Source organism: Lichenostomus cassidix, chromosome 6, assembly GCF_008360975.1.
Source record: "Lichenostomus cassidix isolate B80296 chromosome 6, HeHo_3.0, whole genome shotgun sequence".
NCBI classification, from domain to species: Eukaryota; Metazoa; Chordata; class Aves; order Passeriformes; family Meliphagidae; genus Lichenostomus; species Lichenostomus cassidix.
In genome coordinates this window covers 4,260,999-4,281,584 of record NC_139487.1, presented here as the reverse complement: position 1 = coordinate 4,281,584, position 20,586 = coordinate 4,260,999, and the positions used below count along the sequence as shown (strand labels likewise).

Here is a 20,586-nt window from a genome sequence, read left to right as displayed (position 1 = left end):
GAAGCAGACAGAAGCTAAATCATTTCCACAGGGCCACAGAGGGTGCCTGTGGTAGAGCAGGGATTGAATTGCAGCTGAGCAGTAACTCTGCTCTGTGAATGTGTCAGGAGTTAGCATGAAAAATATGGCAATCCTGCTGTTCTGAGCTCTTGGGGAATCGAGGCCTGGTCCAAGTGCATGATGAGAAAATGTACCCATGGCATGTTTCTCTGTGGTGCTGCTGCCTGATGGATGGGGTTTTAATGCAGAAGGGCTTACAGAGGTTGCATTGTCTGTGGCTATCTCTTGCTAAGTGTGAAATGACCTGATTCTTGCTGCTATTGCCATATTAACAGTTTTAACTTTATTTTCAGTGATACATTTAGGGTGAAAAAATCACCAAAAAGATCCCCACTATCAGATCCTCCTTCTCAGGTAAAGTGCTGCCTTATTTTGATGCATGTAATTTGTGTTCTTCAAGGGGCAAAAAAGGGGAAATTTGATCTATTTAATTGTGGAATTGTATTTTTAATAACAGAGGAGATCTTTATAGAGAATCTCTGCATATTGGTGTCCAAGTATAGCACATTAAACTGTAACCATAAGGCATTAACCTTTAGGTCTCTAGAAGTGTGTATACAGCATTTAGCAGATCTAGTATTTGCTCTGGGAATTCTGGTTAAGATTGTTAGCAAATGTACTTTGGAAAGCCCTCTGTTAAGAAGGAGCAAGGATAAGAATAAATATCTTCAGTCAGTTGTCTGAAAAACAAGACATCACTCTCCACCCTGGAATTTTTATATTAGAAAGTAAAAAACTAAATGCACCAAATTGGTGGGCTGGAAGGGAAATAGAAATAAACCAAGTGGGCTGATCTACCAGGAACATGTGCTTGGATAGTTTGATTCCGTGTTGTAAACTGCTGGCAGGTGGTTTTCTTGGAAGAGAAGTTAACAAAAGCTGTTCTTCTACAAAGGCCTGACTGCTTTGATGTGGCACAGCTCCTTCCACGCTGCTGTTCCTCTTCCTGTTATCCATCCTGCCCTTTTATTTGTGCTGCTTGGCAGCATAGAAGTGAAGAAAGGGGAAAGGGTTCGTGACCTTGGGGACCTGTGAGGGTTTGCTCCTATGAGGGAAGCCTAAAAAGTCAGTTTTGGTAGTCAGAGACTTCAGTGATGGTGATGTGTGCCACTTGTGTCAAGTGCCTAACAGATTTAAACAGCTCTGGATCTTCTTTCTTCCCTGTTATCAAAGCAGCTTTGCAATGCAAGTGTTTATCATCAAAGAGCTTAGTTATACTGGGAAAACTAGCTGCTAGTAGAGTTAGTATTTCCCATTAAGTATTGTGCACAGAGCTGCAGCAGAGATTACAGAATTAAAAAGATGGCTCTGGCGGAGCAAAAAAATTCAGAGATTGAGCTGTTCAATGTGTTAGTGAAAGATAATGGAATTAACTGGCGCTTGTTTGCTGCAGGATTCTACTCCACTGCCAACTCCAGAAACACCTCCTGTCATCTCCACAGTGGTTCATGCCACGGATGAGGAGAAACTGGCGTCCTCTGTGACGGGTCAGAAGTGGACCTGCATGACTGTGGACCTGAACACGGACAAGCAGGATTACCCACAGCCCTCTGACCTGTCCACCTTCGTCAACGAGACCAAGTTCAGCTCTCCCACAGAGGGTACTGTCTGCTCCAGCCAGGGGGAGGTTTGCAGAGAGAGGGGCTTTGGTTTGCTCCAGGATGTTGGCCTGTGCTCCGCTGAATGCAGACCCTTATTAGGGAACCCTAAAAATGGGGCTCTCTGGACCATTCTGGGGAGCTGAATGTAAAACCCCAATAGTCTAACCTTGAGTTTTCAAGAAAGAAAAGGAGATGCTTAAAGGGAAATTAGAGAGGCCTTCACAGAAAGGCTTTTGCTTCCTTTGTGTGATTAATTGTACTTCAGTGCATGCACTGTGTTCTCTCAGTGCCTTCACAGGAGACTGGGGTTTGATGCTGCTCCATAGTCACCGATTCTGCCTGAGCCTGTTCCTTAAACTGCATGGCAGAAGATCCCCTGTTAAAATTCTGCTCAAATTTTCTGTATTGCATTAAGACCCTTAGCATGCCATCTCTCTTCCAGCTTCCTGGGCTCCAGGTAGCTTCATGAGTAAAAATGCTCAGGATATCCCCTGCATAGCATAGTTACCATTCATGTTTGCAGATAAAATTCCCTACTAGATCAGCCTATTAATATTTTTCCTGTCATACCTTTGTATAGGCACTTGTGAGGTAAAGCTGGAAGTTTCTGTTTAGAGAACTGTCATTCCAGGTCTGTGAAATTTGAAAGAGACAGAATTAAGGAAATTTGTGTGTGGCCTTCCTTGGGGCTACCAGAGGGAATTCTGCGTTTTAGCATCTGCTCCACAGGCAGATGTTCAGCTTGGTGGGTGGGAAGCATGTTTGAGTTTAACTTGGCTTAAACTTCTTCTTCTTGATCAGAATTAATTTTTCCCCCTAACCTTTCAGTCCCTGTCCCAGTCTAGCATTAAAGCTACTTTATGCCATTTTACACTGAGTCTAAATTTATGTCTAATTAAGGACTGCTAAACTTTTAGGTGAAGGTGTTAGACATCAAAAAGCAGCAATAATCACAGTGCTTTTGTTCATATGCACATGCTTGTGTGCCCTGGGCTTTCTGGGAATCTGTTGAGTCTTCTGAACAGATAAGAATTTTAGTCTGGATGAATTCATTTGGCTTTATTGTCAGATTATAAATTTTAGACCTTGACTTCCTTGTATTTGTATTTTTAAAAATAACTTGAAGAAACACTGTTTGGTAAACAAGCCCCTAAATCTGGGAAAATGGAAACTGTATGGTAGGAATTGGCACAAAAGAATAGCGAGAGACACTCGGAAGCGATCATTTTAGCTTTGAAAGTGGGTAGAAGAAAGTGAGCAAAGCTCCTAATTAAATGGTAATTGTCTTGTCTCATGTGTGCTGCATGGTACAGTCAGGGTTTCAGATTACATGCTCATTATAATCAACAATGCTTCCTCTTTTCACATCTCTTAAAAATAATAATTTTTTCCCCTCGACAGTCTTGCTCCTTTGAGCTTTGCAGCTTTGAGAAATTTCTGAGTAATTTGAGGGCTGTTTCTCAATGCAGATATTTTTACCTCTCCCAGACACCCGTGTAAGCGTTACCCTGTAACCTAACACTGTTTTTGTACAGATACAGCCCAGCTCCTCAGTCAGCCAGTGCATCCAGCCCTCATCTGTTTCAGGCACTGCTTATAGCTGCTGCCATTTTCCTGTTGCACAGACCCGAAATAAGCCGTAATTATTAGCAGAAAATTCTGATGTAATCTTGCAGCTATTTGTAGGAGGAGTTGGAGGACATCACTTAGTAAGTCTGTTGTACGTGTTTATAAAAGATAATTATCTTGCTTCGTGGGATATCCTGGGCATTTGTAATTTGGAATGTATAGAGATAAGCAGAGCTTAAGATTTTGGAGGGGAGATGATGTCTGAGAGGAGAGGAGAGAGAGGAATTCTGCTGGAGACTCCTGAGAGCAGTGAGATGAAACAAACTGCGACTAGCCAGCCGTGTATTCCTTTTGTTTCTACTTGGACTGTTTCCATCTGTGTCCTGCCTTTTTTCCCAGCAGTAAAGTTAATTGTGTGTTGTCCCAGCAGTCAGTTTGGATTGGGGTTGCAGAGCAGTGCTGCAGGCAGGTGGAGGATCCCTGTGGCTGTGCCAGCAGAGGACAGTGCCGGAACGTTTCCTGCCTGGACACTCAGGGATTATTGCTCTCTGCAGCATAAAGCTGCTCCAGAAACATTCCTGGTGCTCCTCACTGGGCTGTCTGTAGATAAATGGGATATAGAAAGGCAGTTTCCAAACACTTGCTGCTGTTACCTGGGATTTCAGGCTTTCCCCTGCAGCTCAGCTACTTGTAGGAGGTTTGATTTCATCTTTCCAGTTTTGGTTTTGCTCTCACTGGGAAGAAAAGTGAGTGAGAAAGGATACTCCTGGTATCTGACACCAGGAAGTTGTCCATCTTGCCTGGCTCCCTATTACCATTAAAACATACAGTGCTAGGAATTTAAATGTGAGGAGCCTGCTATTACAGCTTTCTCTTCCCTTACAAGTTTTACTATGAATATCTCCAACAAGTACTGAGAGTTTGTGGCTCTGCCTCTTCAGTGGTTGTTTGACAAAAGACATACCTTGTAGAATTACAGTCCTTGCGCAGTGCTTTTTAGTATTTTTTAAAAAATCAAGCATAGTAAAATCACATTGAACCCTCCAAAACTTTTTTAATCAATAAAACAGGCAAGAGATTATCTTCAGGATTGTTTGTTTTTAATATCAAACATTTTAATGGTGGTTGTCATCTTCCTAATGTAAGCCCTACTTTTCAAAAGCTGCCCAAATCTAGAAGGATTTTAGCACATGATTTTGTCATGGTGTAAATGCTAGTATGCCATTCCTTAGAATTTATTTATGATGGAAATCAAATTATGCAAGTGGTTGATTGAATTAAGTCATGGAAACAGAATAAAGTACAGCATTTGGACAAATTAATTATGGTTTTAATTTTAAAATTAAGTTGTCATTGAACAAAATATGTTTTTATTTGGGTGCAGGAAAGTATGATCTCTTTTCCTGTGTTAGGTCTGTCTGCTTCTGTATCAGCTACTGGGAGACCATGGATTGGAAAGAAATGCTGGTTATTCCCTCCAGTCGGAGATTAGAAGTAGAGAAGCAGAAAAGATTTGCATTTTTATTACATTCTAGATTTAGAGTTCTTTATAAATGTTCTGCCTTAGACTTTTTCTCTGAAATTAAAAGGTGAGAACAGCCCCCAGTAAGTTGAGCTGGTGTCTCACCCCAGTCCATGATCATTTCAGGTATTTTAGGTGTCTTTTTCTTAAGTGAGACCACAGTAGTTGTTCTGAATTAAGACCTGTGTGATAAACATTAAGAAATAGAAATTAATTAATTTCTCAACAGCTGTTAATTTATTTTTTTTAAGGAAACTGGCATCAGCATTGCCAGTTATTGAAAAAATGTGTTTTCTGTGATAAGATAACATGATAGGGGAAAGTTATCTGTACTCTGAAATTACTCTGAAAGTTTCTTAATAATCTGCTCCCTGGGGCAAACTAAAAAGCTGAATTTTTTTCAGGCAAGCTAATTTGCCTAGAATATGTCATAGGTTCATTGTTGAAAATCAATGAATATCAATGCACCTTCTGCTTTCTCTCTGTATTTTCTATTTTTAATATGTCATAGGAAAGTACTGAGCAGAGTGGGAGTGGCCCTTGTAAATGAGATCCCATTTCCTTCTGCAAAAATCATGTCATGGCATGTATTAACACCTCTTTTTCTTGTTTCTGTTGCAGAATTGGAATATGGCAACTCATATGAAATAGAATATATGGAGAAAATAGGCTCCTCTGTGCCTGTAAGTTCTGCCTTCCATTTCCATTCATTTGCATTCCCTTGTCATAATACACTATCCTGATGGTGCCCTCAGCCTCACCACCCTCTAAATTAATTATAATGTGCCTGCAGCAGGTTTGCAAAACCAGTTCCTTTAAATTGGCATAACTGGAGTAAATTGCCTGTGCTTTGTTGTCCTGTATCCTGTAAAGCTTGCTCCATTTTATCATTTTATTTCTAAGCCAACATCATAGTAGTTCTTTCTGGAAATTCAAGGCCAATCAGTATTTCCAGCAGTGCAATGTGCAGAGCTGTCCACACCAACTATTGAACTGTTTAAGGAACTGGGAGTAAAACTTTGAAGAACCTTAAGGGAATCAGGAGAGAAACAGAATTGGTGTGAAGTATAGAATGCAGAAATATACATTATCACTTGTTTTTCCTTGCTTCTTTTTAATCCATGGATTTGATAGCTTGACTAAATCCAATGAGAGCATATCCACGGGGGATCTTTGGAAAATCAGGGATGTGGTACTTAAACCAATGACAATTTTCAATGAATATTTTAGAAACACCCTCAGCCAAAGGATGCCTCCTGCCTCATAGGACCAGAAATATGATTAACCCCAAACAGAGAGAAGAAGAGCCACTACAAAGAGTGAACTGTATAGTTTTTGTTCTTTAATGGTTTCTTCCTGAAAGGGTTCATCTCAGTATCAGCATTACAGCCCTGTATTATTAGTTTTCTGTCAACTCATTTGCTCACTAAAGGCTTCAGTGACCTGAATTAGCTTCAATGGAGAATGGTTGAATTGCCTAATGAGTTTCCCTTTCCCTTTTGCCAGCAGGATGATAGCACCCCGAAGAAACAGTCCTTGTACCTAATGTTTGATGCTCAGCAGGAGAGCCCAGTGAAATCACCTCCCATCAGATTGTCTGACTCCACCACTCCCTGCTCAGGGTAGGTCACTGCCAGCAGTGGGAAAGGGTGTCAGGGGAGTGGGTTACCCTCAGAGCACGAACACAGACAGTTCTTCCTCTCCCTGCCTCTGTGTTGCCAAGTTATTTGTTTAAAAATAGATTCCCATCTGTGTACACATATGATACAGAACAGAGGGCAAAGATACACAAGTTTTGTGATGGAATAAGGACAGATATTTCTCCTTCACATTCTTACTAAATAGAGTTACAGTGGCTACTGTTTCACTGGACAGTGACCTCCTACTTGAATTTTTTTCCTTGGATACTGAGGTAGTTTTCATATTAATCTACAAATCTGCTAATTGCAGTTTTTCACTTGGCATTTTCTGGATCCATTTTCTGAACAAGGACTCTTGTTCATAAGACCAGGATGTGGGAGTTGTGTTTACTTCCATTAATTTTGCTTGTTAAGGACATCTGTTCTTGTTAGTAAGAGTTGTTTGCTGGGAGAGAGGTTGCTCACAATGAGAAAGGGGTAAAAAGGCAAGTGAGAAATATTGAAGGAATGTGCTTAACATTTCTGATGGAACTGGTTTTATTTATATGTCTCCAGTGCATTGTTTTGAAAGGATATTGCAGATATTGCAAAGTGTTATGAGATACAATGATGTAAAAGTGAGTTGAAACAATGTGTGTGTGTATATATATATGTATTTTTATATTTGTATACACACAAAAGCAATGAAGAGGATTTGCACAGCTGTTACCAGAAGCAGAATTGTGAAGGCCTTCTGCTCCACCCTGAAAACATGTACACCATCTTTTTCCAGGTCAAGTTTTGAAGACCCTGAAGCGCAGCAGCCGTCTGGAATGAAAATCTCACACCCAGCTTCCCGAGTGCTAGCTGCCAGCCAAGAGGCACACTTACAGTCACCTGACAAGGCAAAGCAGAAAGACCTGGAGCCCATGACTCTAGGAACAACTCCAGAGGCTATTGAAATAGTAAGTCATGTATGAAAAGAGTTTGGGAATAATTCTCCTGCAGAGCAGAAGTTTTGCATTTTGCTTTTGTTTTCAACTACTTGGGCAAAAATCTCTGTTGCTTATTCAATATCCTCTTTGCCTTTCAGACATCTCCTGAAGACTCTTTTGTCTCTGCTGATGCTCTTCTCAATAGGATATCTAAGAAAACCTCAATATGTGATCAGCCTGAATATCTGGATCCTGACCTAGCAGAAAAGAACCCCCCAGTATTTGCTCAGAAACTTCAGGTTTGTAGCAGAAATATCAATATCACTTTTCTTTCTGTTTGTCCATACACAGGCAGATCTCAAAGGGGTGGAGGGAGGCTTGGAGGGGATGTGAAAAAGAATTAAAATAATTATTTGATTCTTTCCAGAGTAATTTTGCCCTTTCAAAGACTTAAGGAACAAAGATATTTTCATTGAACTCATATAATTCATATAATACATACACTTAAATTTCATCTACACCTATCCTGTACCTCTAACATATGTATTTTCCAGAAGTCTTTCCAAAGCAAATTTTTTTAAGCTTGAACACAGGACTTGATGTGTAGAGAGTTGTCCTGACACCTGGCCTTAGTAACTCTGTATGTATAAATTCATTTTTTGAGATTTAGGACCTAATTCTGCTGAAATGAAAATCAGGCCTTGTTTTTCTAGTAATCTGCCTAATGCAGAATTTGGCATGGCTTCTTCTAGGAAAAGCAAATAGATCTGCAGAGCAGTCATGTATGTCAGGACATATTTTTTTGGAATATTTATAGTGAAGTTTTAAAACAGCAAAGGTTGACTTGAGATCAGCATGAGGCATAAATTCATATAACATGGAAATGAAAGGAGTCAGTGAAAAAACAACTTGAGCTTCAAAAAAACATTTCTTTCACACAAAACACTGTTCATACTGATCACCTTATAAAAAATACTTGTCTATACAGCTACCTCAAAACTAACTAACCCCTGGAGTTCTGTATCACTGTCCTCATCATGAAATGCACCTGGGGTGTGTTTGTCACCCAGGAACTGTCTGAATTACACGTTGAAATCTAACAACCCACTTTTGAGTACGTTAAGCCTTTTTTCTCTGTTCTGACTCCATTTTTTTCCCCTGTGGGTGACTCCCCACCAAACCCTTTGACAGGAGGAGTTAGAGTTTGCTGCCATGAGGATAGAAGCGCTGAAGTTAGCCAGGCAGATTGCCCTCTCCTCTTTGCGCTCCAAGGTACCTGGTTTGTGCCTGCCCTGTGTGTGTGAGTGTGAGCAGCCTGGTGAGCCAAGGGCTGCTGTCCCTGCAGCTGGGGACTCTCCGGGGCCCTGGGGGGACACCAGGAGCATGCTGGCAGCAGAGCTGACACACAAGCCACCCACCCCACTCACACCCCAATTAACCTCAGGCAAGAAGCAGGAGCTATTCGTCCCGCAGGAGATGGATTCTGCAGTCCAAGTGGCTGTTGGTCATTTTTCTGCAGCAGGATTTGTCCCAAAATATGTGATGGTGAAGAATACCAGGTTGCTTTGGCCGTAAGGACATTTTATCTTCTGCTGGTATTTTCAGCTTGAAGTCAGACACCTTTGACCCTCCAAGTTTAGAAGTGAAGAAATCAGTCGATCTTGCCCTCAGGCATCTGAAGAAAGGGACTGCAGCAGGGTGGGAAGGGTATAGAGCTCCCAAGGAAAAAAGTGCTCCCAGCACAATGTGTCTTTATTCATAAAGACATAAATCTTTTTTTTTCTCACTGCTACTTCATGTCATGGTGGCTAGTTGTGCCTCAGAGTGATGCTTTGCACTGCTCTGGGGATGCACATGGAACTCACTGTGTTTGGAAAGCCAAAAAGTCGTTCCATAAATGTTAGTGGCTTTCTTGGGAAGGGGTATCAGCTGATTGGGATGCTGAGGGAATGGCAGTGTCCTGCTGCAATGAGACATTTCATTCCAAATGAGGAGAATATGCTTCTGAATTGTCCTTCTCCAGTGGCCTTCCTCCTCTTACACTGCCCATTAATAAGTCAGTGGAAAGTCTTTTCCCCAGTCCTAAATCATCTGGAGTTCATTGCATCACAACAAAATTTGGGCTGGTTGTAGGGTAGGATTTCTTGGTGCTTTAAAGATCAGTTATTAAGTAGCTATTTCACAAAAGGGGTTTTTTTTTAAGGTTAACTGTAGTCTTATGAAGAAACAATGATCATGTTTGATTTATTTCATGTACCTTAAATAGCCTGAGAACTAATTGTTTTCCTAGTGCTCATATAGTTACTGAGGTAAACATATTCCTCACAGATTTAAGAGTATTTTAGAGTATGTGGCTAAAGTCTTTTATTTAATTAAGAAAAAGATGCTGTTGTCATTAGAAAGACTAACCAGGCTTAAACTAATAATAAGGAACATAAAGAACAAAGGAGGAAGAACAAAAATAACATTTTCCTGTGAGTGACTCTGTCACCTTGCCCTGCTGCCCTGAGTGTCAGGTTTTGGAAGAGAATGAGGTAGGATCCTCTCTACATCCTCTTTACCTCCTTATTCTCTCTCAAATTCCTTGTCTTCCCAGCACTTTGCTGGAACATGCAGTATTCAGGCCCTCCAGCACCAGGAAACCCCTGAGATGAAGCACATAATGTTGCATAGATGCTCTTCATGGGTTATACAAAAAAACTGCTGTTTAAAATCTCTTTTTTTGCAACCAGCCAACGGTTCAGAAACTCAAATTGCACCATTTTAGACTGAAAGGGTTTGTGTGTTAGTGAATACTTGTGAGTTACCCAGGGAGGATTCTGAGCTGCAGAAATATTACAGAATGGGGAGTTGCATTTTAAAGATGCTGCTTAACATCTTGACAGCATCTTCCTTCATCTAGAACAAGTTTTGCACTCCTTAGAACTTAGAAATGGGGAATGGATTTCATATAACTTTTTAGAAAACATCATTAGTCTGTGTAACAAGGATAGAAAAGAATGATAAGCAGAGATGAGGAGAGAAAAACAGGCAAAACTCCCCCCTCTGACAGAGAATTGGGAGCACTTTGATGATGACAAAGCCCCATGTTGGTCCAGTCACAGCAATGCTTGTAGACAAATACCATGGGTGTCATGTTAGGCTGGGAAGGACTTCTGTCTTTGCATAACTTTGCTATTTCAGTGGGAGGTTGCTGGTGTTAAATTAGCCTATGATGACACCCCTTGTGACCCACAATGACTGATGGCCTGGATTTAGAAGAGAAACCAGCAGATGACTGCAGTGACTTAAATTTGGATGCTCCTGGCAGAATTCCCTTCTGGATGGCTGGTCTCTGTTATTTTCTGAATGCTGGATAATTACATTTAACATTTGCTAAACCATTTCAGCATGGGTAACAAGAGTAGGATGATAAATAAAGATGGAAGCACTTGGTATGGCAAATTAGGTCACCTAAAATAAAGATTAAATATAAGCATTTTGTGCTAGCACTAGGAGTGAGAATAAGGATGTGCAGTTTATTGTTCTCAGGCAGAGGGAAGTTATTTGGCCATTCCCAAATTCCTTGCCACAGACTTCAACAACAGCAGGACCTGTCATCTGCTTTTACATTGCCAAATATTCCTGTCTTCCAGCATTGAGGTGAATTAATACTTTTCTGTTGAGCAGTCTCCATTTGGATGTCCTGAGCCAGTTTTTTAATAGGTGCAGCTTGAATAGAGTTTGTGTCCAACACCCTTTGGGTGCTGAGGTGATGGAGAGTTGGGTGTTGAAGTAGGATCCAGGGAAAAGGACTGAAAGGAAAGGCAGAGGCAAAAATGGGATTAGTGTATCACAGCCTTGTGGGTCTCACGGTAGTGAAAGATATTTCCTTCAAACAGCAATGCCATTGATTTTAGCAAAACTTTGCAAGCAGAAAACTTCTCCTTGGGTTTTTCTTGCCTTTCCATGTATTTGCAAGCACAAGTAGGTCTCACTTTGCCTGCAGTGACCTGTCTGCTCACACGTCAATTAGTTAAAGACTCCATCATTCCATACACACCCAGGCAGCATTTCAGTGCTTGGAAAGGGCAGGCTCATTTTCAGCAGGGCTAAGCACACATTCCTCTAAATGCTATGATAAAAAGTAGTTTTCATTTTTATTCCATTTCTCTATTTTCTTCCACTTTGACCTCCTGTAAGTGAGATAACTGCAGCTGTTTAATGGATGTGCATTTATTCCCCTTCTGGTCAGATATCTGGTTTCTGTGAAAGGTGCTGGGAAGAGAAGAGTGTTGAGCTCTCAGATATTTGCACTAAGATTGCAGTGACCTACATTTCCTAGTAATTCCCCTGAAGATTCTAATCTTTCTGTGAAAGGTTTAGTGACTTACAAATCCCTGTGCTGATTATTACCCCAATTAACTGCTTACCTTCTCAGCAATTAGGTGTTAAAGCATTATTATTGGGTTATTTTGGGTAACACCATCATCCTGTTGGTCAGGTTCTGTAATTTTCTCAGGATAGGAATATTTTGCAGGCAACAAATAACAGTTCCTGAGTTACACATTTGTCAGGAGCTGTGTAAAATTGGCTTTTGAAGTAAAACCATGAGGACTTTGACTGGTTACTTCTGCGAGAGAGCCCAGGTGTGACCCGTGCAGGGTGTGTCCAGAGTTAGGGCAGTACTGGTTGGACCACTACCACAAGCATTTCTGCTCAGTGGTTAAACAGGAGTTCTTATAGTCATTTTTGGAAATTTTAAGCTGTTTGCCTGTCACTATTACTATTGTTTTGTACAATTTACCTAAATGCATAGAGAACTAGGGAAAACATAACTGTATTATTCATGTGTTGTGCACTATATAAAAATACCTGTAAGTATGTCTTAAATGCTTTAAATGTCTCTTTCTATAAAAATTGTCATCATCCCAGCAGTTACTTTGACATGTTTTTGTATGAGCTTGAGGAAATTTGTGTTTCTTTTAGGCGCAGTGAATATTTTCCAGCAATCTCTTTATGAGATCCAGGAAATTAAGCTGCAGGAGGTTTTTGAAATGTGACAGATGCAGTTCAACAGATCGATCTGAGGGATGGCCTTTCTTTGGAGGACAGCTTTGATGATCTAATGGCTCTGTTTTAGCTCTCAGTTATTCTTGCCTTGTGATTGACGAGGGACTGAAGTACATTTTTTGTATTTATGCATTTACAGAGATGTCTGAGCTTTTGCCCCAGATGTTTTTTTTTTTCCTATATAATTATTGTACATTGGGAGATACTTCTAAGAGTGCAGGCTATGCAGTTTTGACAGATGTTGGAACGTTTTTTCCTCTGGTAAGAAAATCCATGGGATTGGAGGTTGCACCTCCTAATTGTGCTGGAATTGATCATTATTTTGGGTGTTCATGTTAAAGGTAGCAAAAGCAGAGAAGGATGTCCTGCTCCATAAATCCTAGAAGTAATAGGCAATTGACTCCTTTAAAAAAATTTAAACAGGTTTAAAAACGAACAAAAAAAAAAAGTACAAAGCAAATTAGTGAGAGTCTCCTATAAATGAAGATGCAGTGAGGTTTTCTGTAAGTACTGTTTAGGTTATTCTTGCTCTAATTAAATTTTCTTGCCTAGTGTTTTCATGTTGTTAGTGTTTCTTCATGTTCCCTACAGATGTGATATCCAGAACATCTGGTCCTGTGTGCATTGTATACAATTTTTAATACAGCTTCTTCAGTCAGGTGTGATATGAGAACTCACAAGGGATTACAACAAAATTAACAGTGGGTTTGGATACTTTCTGGTATCCTAGGCAGTGTGAGAAGAGCTGTGAGGAAATCAATGTTTTATGGAGTAGCATCTGGCAAAATTTCCTTTACCAGTGTTAAGACAAGAATATGTGATGTTGAAATTAATGAGGGCTTAACCTTGACCCAGACATTATCTACTCCCTTTCACATTCCTGTGCTTCAGTGAGTAGAGTGTGACTCTGCTGTTCTGTTTTTAAAAAAATCCAAGCAAAACAACTAAAACAAACACACCTCCCTCTTTTGCAAAAAAAAAAAAATTTCTCTTTTTTTAAAAAAAAAAAAAAAAAAAGAAAAACTCTTGGTTACTACTCTTGTTTATTGCAGATAAAGGCTAAAGACTTAGGTTCTGCATTAGTGAACTTGAAGGAAAAGAATATATTGTTTCATGCACAAAGTTAACAAACTGGAAAAATACATTATGCCCTTTTCAGCAGCAAGGAAATGCTACACCAGGAAAACAGGATGTGAATATCCATTTCCATCAGTGGATGGAAAAAGGCATTGATCAACCTGACTTTCCTCCTCTTTTATGGCCCAGCTCTCCCTGTGGCTCCATGGGGACTTGGTGGAGGGGGCTTGGCAGTGCCCAGAGCAGCTGTGGCTGCCCCTAGATCCCTGGAAGTGTCCAAGGCCAGGTTGGACAGGGCTTGGAGCAGCCTGGGACAGTGGAAGGTGTCCCTGCCATGGCAGAGGTGGCACTGGGTGGGCTTTAAGGTCTCTTCCAACCCAAACCATTCTGGGATTCTGTGAACTCTCTTTTGTAGTCTTCTTGGTTTTAATGTGCTGTAGCTTGGGTTGTTTGCATCAAGAGTTGTTTGTGAGACATCTCCTGCATCTCAGTGTCACATACCTGATCTTTGCTCTCCTCATTTCACGTGCTGCTCTCCCCTGTTTAATCTGGGCTGCTGCCATGAGCAAAATTGACAGCTGCAAGAAAAGCCTCATTTAACTGACTAATCGCATGCTGGACGCCAGTGGGGCAGCAGTGTCACCTGCATATCCACATTTCTTGTGTGACATTCTTTGTGATAGATAGCATGTATTGACTGGTCAGACCTAAGAACGTGAGCTGTCCTCTTGCTTCTAGTTTCTTGATTTATTTCTATGGAAGCAGAATTCCCCTTAACAAGCTCTCTGCCTTCAATTCTGATTCCTTCTGCTGATGTGTGTTTCTTGTGGACGTTGTGGTGAAAAGCAGTACATTTTCTGAGATCAGACATTAAAATATTGATGCCAAAGTGCTGTCCTTATTTTCTCCCTGTAAAGGTAATATGGCTCTTTTGGTGCTTCTTCTGGATGTTAAATGTATATTTTATGATTGCTGAATTCAGAGCTCCTTGTCAGCGTTTCTGCTGCTGTAATTTAGAGGCGCACAGAACTAGCTAGTCCTAGCTCAGGACCCTGGTGCCTAGCACCACACCCAGAGAACACATGACCTATACACCTATTTAATGGCTCATTTCTTTGTATTTAAAAAAACAAACACACAGAGAGAACCTGCTATCCCAGCAGATGTTTCCATCTCCAAAAGCGCACTGTACTCCCGCATCGGCGCCTCGGATGCCGAAAGCAGCACGGCTCTGCTCTACCCCCAGCAGGACTTGGACTCTGCACTGCGGCTCGCCAGGGCAGAGGTAATTGTCTCCAGAATTTGGGGAAGGAAATACCTGCCCCTTGTTGTTCTCTTTTTGCCTGTTTTCTCCCAAATACTTTATGTTATTGAACACTTGCTCTGTTCTTGGAACCATCCTCAGCCACACTAAAGCAAAAGGTGCTGCACTGTAAGTTTTACTTGTTTTACGTAAGTGAAAAGTAGATATGATCTCAAAATAAACCTTAATGGTTTTAAGCCTCAGGTGTACTTTGTGCATCTTGACATTGCTATATAATTATAAAAATGGTAAGATTTTAGTAAACAGGAATAAAATTACGCATTTTACATATTAGTCTGGCTAATAATAGCAATTAAAAAATGGGTATGATCCAGTGGAGTTTTTTCTCCTTTGTTTTCTTTGTTTCAGATTGTGGCCAAGGAAAGGGAAGTCTCTGAGTGGAAAGAGAAATATGAAGAAAGCAGAAGGGAAGTGATGGAAATGAGGTGGGCTATTAACTTGTCACTGGTCACACTGTCAGAGAGTCTCATCTCAGCCTGTGGGTAGCACACAGAGTACCATGCTCATACAACTGTTTTGCTTACCTGAATTTGCTCCATTATTTTTAATTTCAGGCTTTGGATTGATCCTGAACTGATACTTTGTCTTCTCTCTGTATGGTGGGCAGCCCTGTTCAGGGTAATCATTGGAAACTGCATTGCTGATCTCATTCCCATCCTCAGAATACTGAGATAAGGGAGATTTTACTCCAGGTTAATGTTACAGAAGGATTTAGTCTGGTTTGTGTGAGAATTCTCTCATGGATTGCATAGTTCCTGAAGTTCCTGTTGCAGACTGGAAGAGTTGCCTGCAGAGCTGGCAGGGGGATGCACATGCCAGTGTTAAATTCACTCTCCACAAATAGTTTTGCTTGAAAAAAGGAAAGAATGTAGGGAAGAATGTGCAGGTTTGCAGCTAGTTGTGAGTAGTACGGGCTCCCTCCAGGACATCACTGTAAAGGTTGTTTAACAATAGAAATCAAAGCCCAATATCAGTAGAAAAGTGTTTATTGTAAAGTAATCATTCTGAATGTTGCCTTTTAAGGAGATTTCACACCGCTTTCTTTGAACGAAGATGATCTTTTAATTACTGCACACACTAAGGTTGTTTTTAGTTAAGCAATAGCTCTCTTGGCTTTCACTGTTCCATTTGAGAGCTGGAAGAAGGACCCTGAGCTTTTCAGCTTGTCCTGGTTGTATCTGTTCCATTCTATTTCTCTTGCAAACCTGCCTCTGTTACATTAATTACCTGTATACTGGAACATGGTTTGACCTTCCTTTCCAGCCCAGGTCCTACCACTGGCAAGAATGACAACAAAATCCCTGTAGTGGATGATGTGAGCAGTGCTGCTCAAAGAAGCACTGATGCCTCCCATTCACTCAGTTGAAAGGTTCAACTTTTTTTTATAGTTGGTAGGACCATAAGAAGGACAAAGCAGTGAGCTTGACTTGCTCATCAGTCTGAATCTGAGAAAGCCATCAATTGCAAAAGAGAATGAATAAAATATTTCATAGAGTCTCTAAAGCTTGTTATTTTCTACCTTCAAAAACCAGGAAAAATGGTCTCCCCTCTTAACTCATAAATAAAAAGAAATTGTCAGATTATTTGAGCATCCCTCCTTTAAATTTATACAATCACTTCTGAGACTGAATTTTCTTTAAAATCCCTTCTGTTCTAGCACCAGCTTCTTCCCAAAATGAAGAGTGTCAGTGATTTAAAGCTAAACTCTGTATCTAGGGATGACCTACATAAGCAATTGCTGCTTCTATCCAGGAAAACTGTACTTAGGGAAGGAGAGTAGAAGGGAGCTGCAGTGCAGAGCTCCACAAACGTTTGCATGGATGCCAGGAATTGCACATGGCAGATTGGAATAGTGGCAGCGCAGGGCTCTGAGCCAAAGCATCTTAAGAGAAGCATCTGCAAAAGGCAAGGGCAGCCTCTTTATTCCTTTTTTGCCACCTCACAGTGCCCAGCTGAGCTCTCTCACCTCCCTTGTGCTCTGTTGGGAAAGGGAACAAAGCCCTGGCGTAGCCCCGAAATGCTTAATGAGGAGAAACAGAACGGAGTGGCTGTGAGCAGTCAAACTGAGGGAGCAAAACAAGGAGGGAACAAAAGCAGGGATTGTGAGGAATGTCTCAGTGTGCAGCTCACACTCAAGTGTGGTGCTTGGCCTGCTCTGTGTCGGGGTGCACGTGGCTGCTGGCTGCCAGTGGGAACTGCCAGGCTTTTCCCTCCTGGAAGGAGAGCCAGGGGTGACACAGAGCAGCTGGCACACTGTGGAGCTGCACCTTCATCTTCCTCACATCTTCCTGTGTGTGTCTCCACCCTCTGTAAAGTCTGATTTGAAAAAGAAGAAAACCAAAAACACATTAACTAAGCCAAGTTTCCCACAGGCACATGCCTGGAACGCGTGGATGGAAAGGAAAAGTCTGGCTAATGTTGTCACAAAATCATAAATACACAATATGTGCACAAAGAAAGATTTCTCTTGGAAGTTTAAATGTTCAAGCAGTCCATGTGTGGTAAATTAGAGATGCAGTAATGAGATATGACATAATGATAAGCAGGGAATGAAATAATTATTTAGAGTTGCAGGCACAAAAGCATCTCTTCCCAGAGAAGAAGCAGTGCTCCTGTACCCATGTCCTGCATACTGTAGCTGCAGTATCCTGAATTAATCTGAATTTCCAGGAAATCATCAGTCTGGAGGAAATTCCACTCCAGAGAGCAGAAGCCAAAATGAGAAGGTTTAATAATGCAGTAGCTCTGGAAGAGCTAAACCACACTGGGCTGTACCATAATCCAAGAGTACAACCAGAGGCAGGCAAGAAATATTTAACTGTGGTTATTTGGAGGTCTGATTGATTATGGCTCTGTAAGGGAAGTCAAGCAGTTGACCTCTGAGACCCTTTGTAGCCCTGGATTCTGGTGTTTTTATGACTTACAAATGTGCAGCCAGTGAATAGACTGAATGTCCAAAATAGCAACATTTAAAGCCTGTGTAATATGTCAGGCTGGGGTTAAGATTTGCCCTCCCAAAGAGGAATGATGTGGCAGCATCCTTTGGTTCCCCAGCTGGAATGACCATTATTTAGGCTGCTTGACTGAAAGAGGCCTTTGACATGAATCTGGAGCAAATTCTTCCCTGGGAAGTGCTGCAGTGTTGTAATATTTTGTTCCTTACCCTGAGTACCCTGAGTCCTTGGCTTCATTTTCTTGGATGATAAAACTTCCTAAAGGTGCCTTGTGTCACAAGGATATGACAAAGCTTTAAAATCCTCATTGCTTACAGCAGGCTTTTGAGGTAATCTTCTTTGGACATGAAACCAAACCCTTCCTTTCAGGGGAAAATCCTTGTTGTTATCTTTGCTCTCCAAAGTCTCATTTGTGGTTGAAAGGAAAAATCGCAGTGCTCAGGGTTAGAGCTCTGCTGGGTGCTCTGCAGGAGCAGGGCAAGGGAGGTGCTGCTGACCTTAGGGCCAGGTGGCCTTCTCAGGGCTCTGGGCTCTGTTTGTGATTCAGGTTTGAGGCAGTCCTGGAGCTCCTGCAGTAGGTTTTTGGGAGCTCTCTAAGTATCTCCTCTCCTTACTGACTTTCCTCACAGGATTTTCCCACATCCTTTCTGTAACCTCCCCAACTGCAGCAGAGCTCTAAAAATGGAGCAAGTGAAAGGGAGTTTCAGGAGAGGTATATTCAAACTCCAGTGAGCTGTTTTGAATATCCACTTCAGATGAAGTGTGGGGTAATTTTGTTTTTTGTAGACGGTCCTGCGTGGCTCGTGAATCAAAGCACAGATCAAGCTAGTCTCATTTCATTAGCTTTATTTGGCTCTGGGAAGGGATGGATCATCTTTCTAAATCACATTTAATCTGCTTATTTTGGCTAACCTCTTTTCAAGAAGGGAATTCAAAGCCTACCGTGAGTATATGAACTAAAACAGTCTTAAAAAGTAACATTTTGCCACCTCTGCTTCAAGAACAGATTTGGGAAACGGGACATGATGGATTTTGTGCTACACAGTTGAATATTTTGATCTTTTTCTTTTAAGTGGTAGTGAATCATTTAGTCATGAGAAGATTCATTTAGAAGATGAGATACATTTTGGATGATGGCCAACTCTACTCCTGTTAGGTTTACTTGCTACCAGTTATAAGTTTACTTAAAGATTTTGTTAAAAACAAACCAACACAAATATGGAGAAGGGGGGAGAAAGTAATGGAAAAAATCAGGCTCTTTGTAATTCTTGAGTTACACCAGTGTGATTATGTTTATAATCATGATGGATGATGCTTCAAAAAATAGAATCTGTTTCAAAACAATCTCTTCTTTCTTCCTTCACCTTTATTGATTTCCATGGAGAATTAAAAATCAGGTGCAGTGTTAAAACTGATAGTTTTATTGGGCAATTGTATTGTTACTTGGGCAATAAAGAACATATAATGTGTGATGGGGTTCTGTATCTCTTAAAAACACCACAGCTCAGTCACTGATAGTGTTATTTGCTAAGTAAGCGTGAGCAATGATGTTGTTTGCCAAAAGTTCTTTTTTTTTCCCCCTCTTACAGAAAAATAGTTTCGGAATACGAGAAGACGATTGCTCAGATGATAGGTAGGTGTTCCTGCTGTGAAAGATGCTCCCTGGTGGAAGTCTGTGGGCTTCATTTTGATGCTGGCTGCATCTGCTGATGCTGCAGGGAATTGTGAATGCATCTGAGGACACCAGTGTAAGGAAAAGTCAGGGCCAGCAGCCCCCGGGGCAGTTCAGGTAACACGGAAAGCTCAGGGCTTTCCCTTCTGTAGCAAAGCAAACTGGTTCAGAGGAAACAGGTTCAAATTCATGGGTTTCTCCAGGAGAGACTTTCAGTGACCTAAAAACCCCTTAGGCATCAGCTCCCAGCTGTTTAATGGCAGATACCAAACTTAGCTCTTCACAACAACAGGGATTATCTGTGCTAAGTGCATCGATCAGACCAAAACCGAGATTAACTCCAATCCCAGCTGGGAGGTTACGAGTGGCCAATCCACCCCCCAGTTCCTTACTGACATAGGGGTCTCTTTTTAGGTCTAAATTGTGACAAATTTTGCCTCTCAGTCATTAAAAAACCACATTTGCTAGCAGCATGTCCCACCAATAAAAAACGATGCTCAGTAGCACTTCAGTCCCAAAGGTTGCAAGGCACCTGTGGCTCCTCAGCATGGGAGGTTTGGCCCCTGGGATGTGATTTTAAAGCCTCCTGTAAGATTTCTAAAGCTCTTTTTATTAGTCTGGCTATAGAAAGCACCAGGAGCTTGTGCTGCCTTGTACTGCTTCAGCTGGAGCTATTTCCCAGAAAGGCAAATGGCTGAGTGGGATTTTGGGATCTCCAGCCAAAATTGCTGGGAAGAGCACCAATGTCTGGTGCTTTTGCTGCTTTCCTGGATTTTTCAGCCATTTCCTTTCAAGTGAAGGGCAAACTGGACCTATAAATAAATAAGATTTTATGAGAACAACAGCAATAATAAATAAAGTAAATAATGAAATATACAATAATGAATAATAAACACTAATACTATGCCTGGCTTCATTCTCTCTGGTGCTATGCCTCCATTGCCTTTTGTACATACAACTGAGCCAACGTGCTGCCTTCTGACATGGTGTCTGTCATTGTCATCATGCAAATGTTAAAGCAGGAGTGACCAGAGTATGCAAAGAACTTATTTTGGTTTTGTGTACACTAAACATGCACTGATATGGCTTCCACCCTCAACCTGGCCAGTGAAATGACACACAAAGGACCTGTCCTTCTTTCCCAAGTTATGCTTACAGTTAGCAACAGAAGTTTCTTTTTGATAATAAATTCAAATTCTAT

General features: G+C 41.2%; 1 protein-coding gene across 10 annotated transcripts in view; it reads left to right on the top strand.

Annotated features, from left to right (window-relative positions):
• Window positions 1-20,586, top strand: part of TACC2 (transforming acidic coiled-coil containing protein 2) — a 125,947-nt gene that overhangs the window by 98,842 nt on the left and 6,519 nt on the right. For 6 of the 10 annotated variants that reach the window (XM_085064679.1, XM_085064674.1, XM_085064672.1 and 3 more), the window contains 10 exons: window positions 354-414; window positions 1,454-1,661; window positions 5,374-5,435; window positions 6,259-6,374; window positions 7,165-7,336; window positions 7,465-7,605; window positions 8,498-8,578; window positions 14,577-14,720; window positions 15,108-15,184; window positions 19,303-19,346. In XM_085064679.1, coding sequence (XP_084920805.1) covers window positions 354-414; window positions 1,454-1,661; window positions 5,374-5,435; window positions 6,259-6,374; window positions 7,165-7,336; window positions 7,465-7,605; window positions 8,498-8,578; window positions 14,577-14,720; window positions 15,108-15,184; window positions 19,303-19,346 — 1,106 coding nt within the window. The remainder of the gene's footprint in view (window positions 1-353; window positions 415-1,453; window positions 1,662-5,373; window positions 5,436-6,258; window positions 6,375-7,164; window positions 7,337-7,464; window positions 7,606-8,497; window positions 8,579-14,576; window positions 14,721-15,107; window positions 15,185-19,302; window positions 19,347-20,586) is intronic. The other 4 variants (XM_085064677.1, XM_085064676.1, XM_085064673.1 and 1 more) reach the window with 3 other exon arrangements.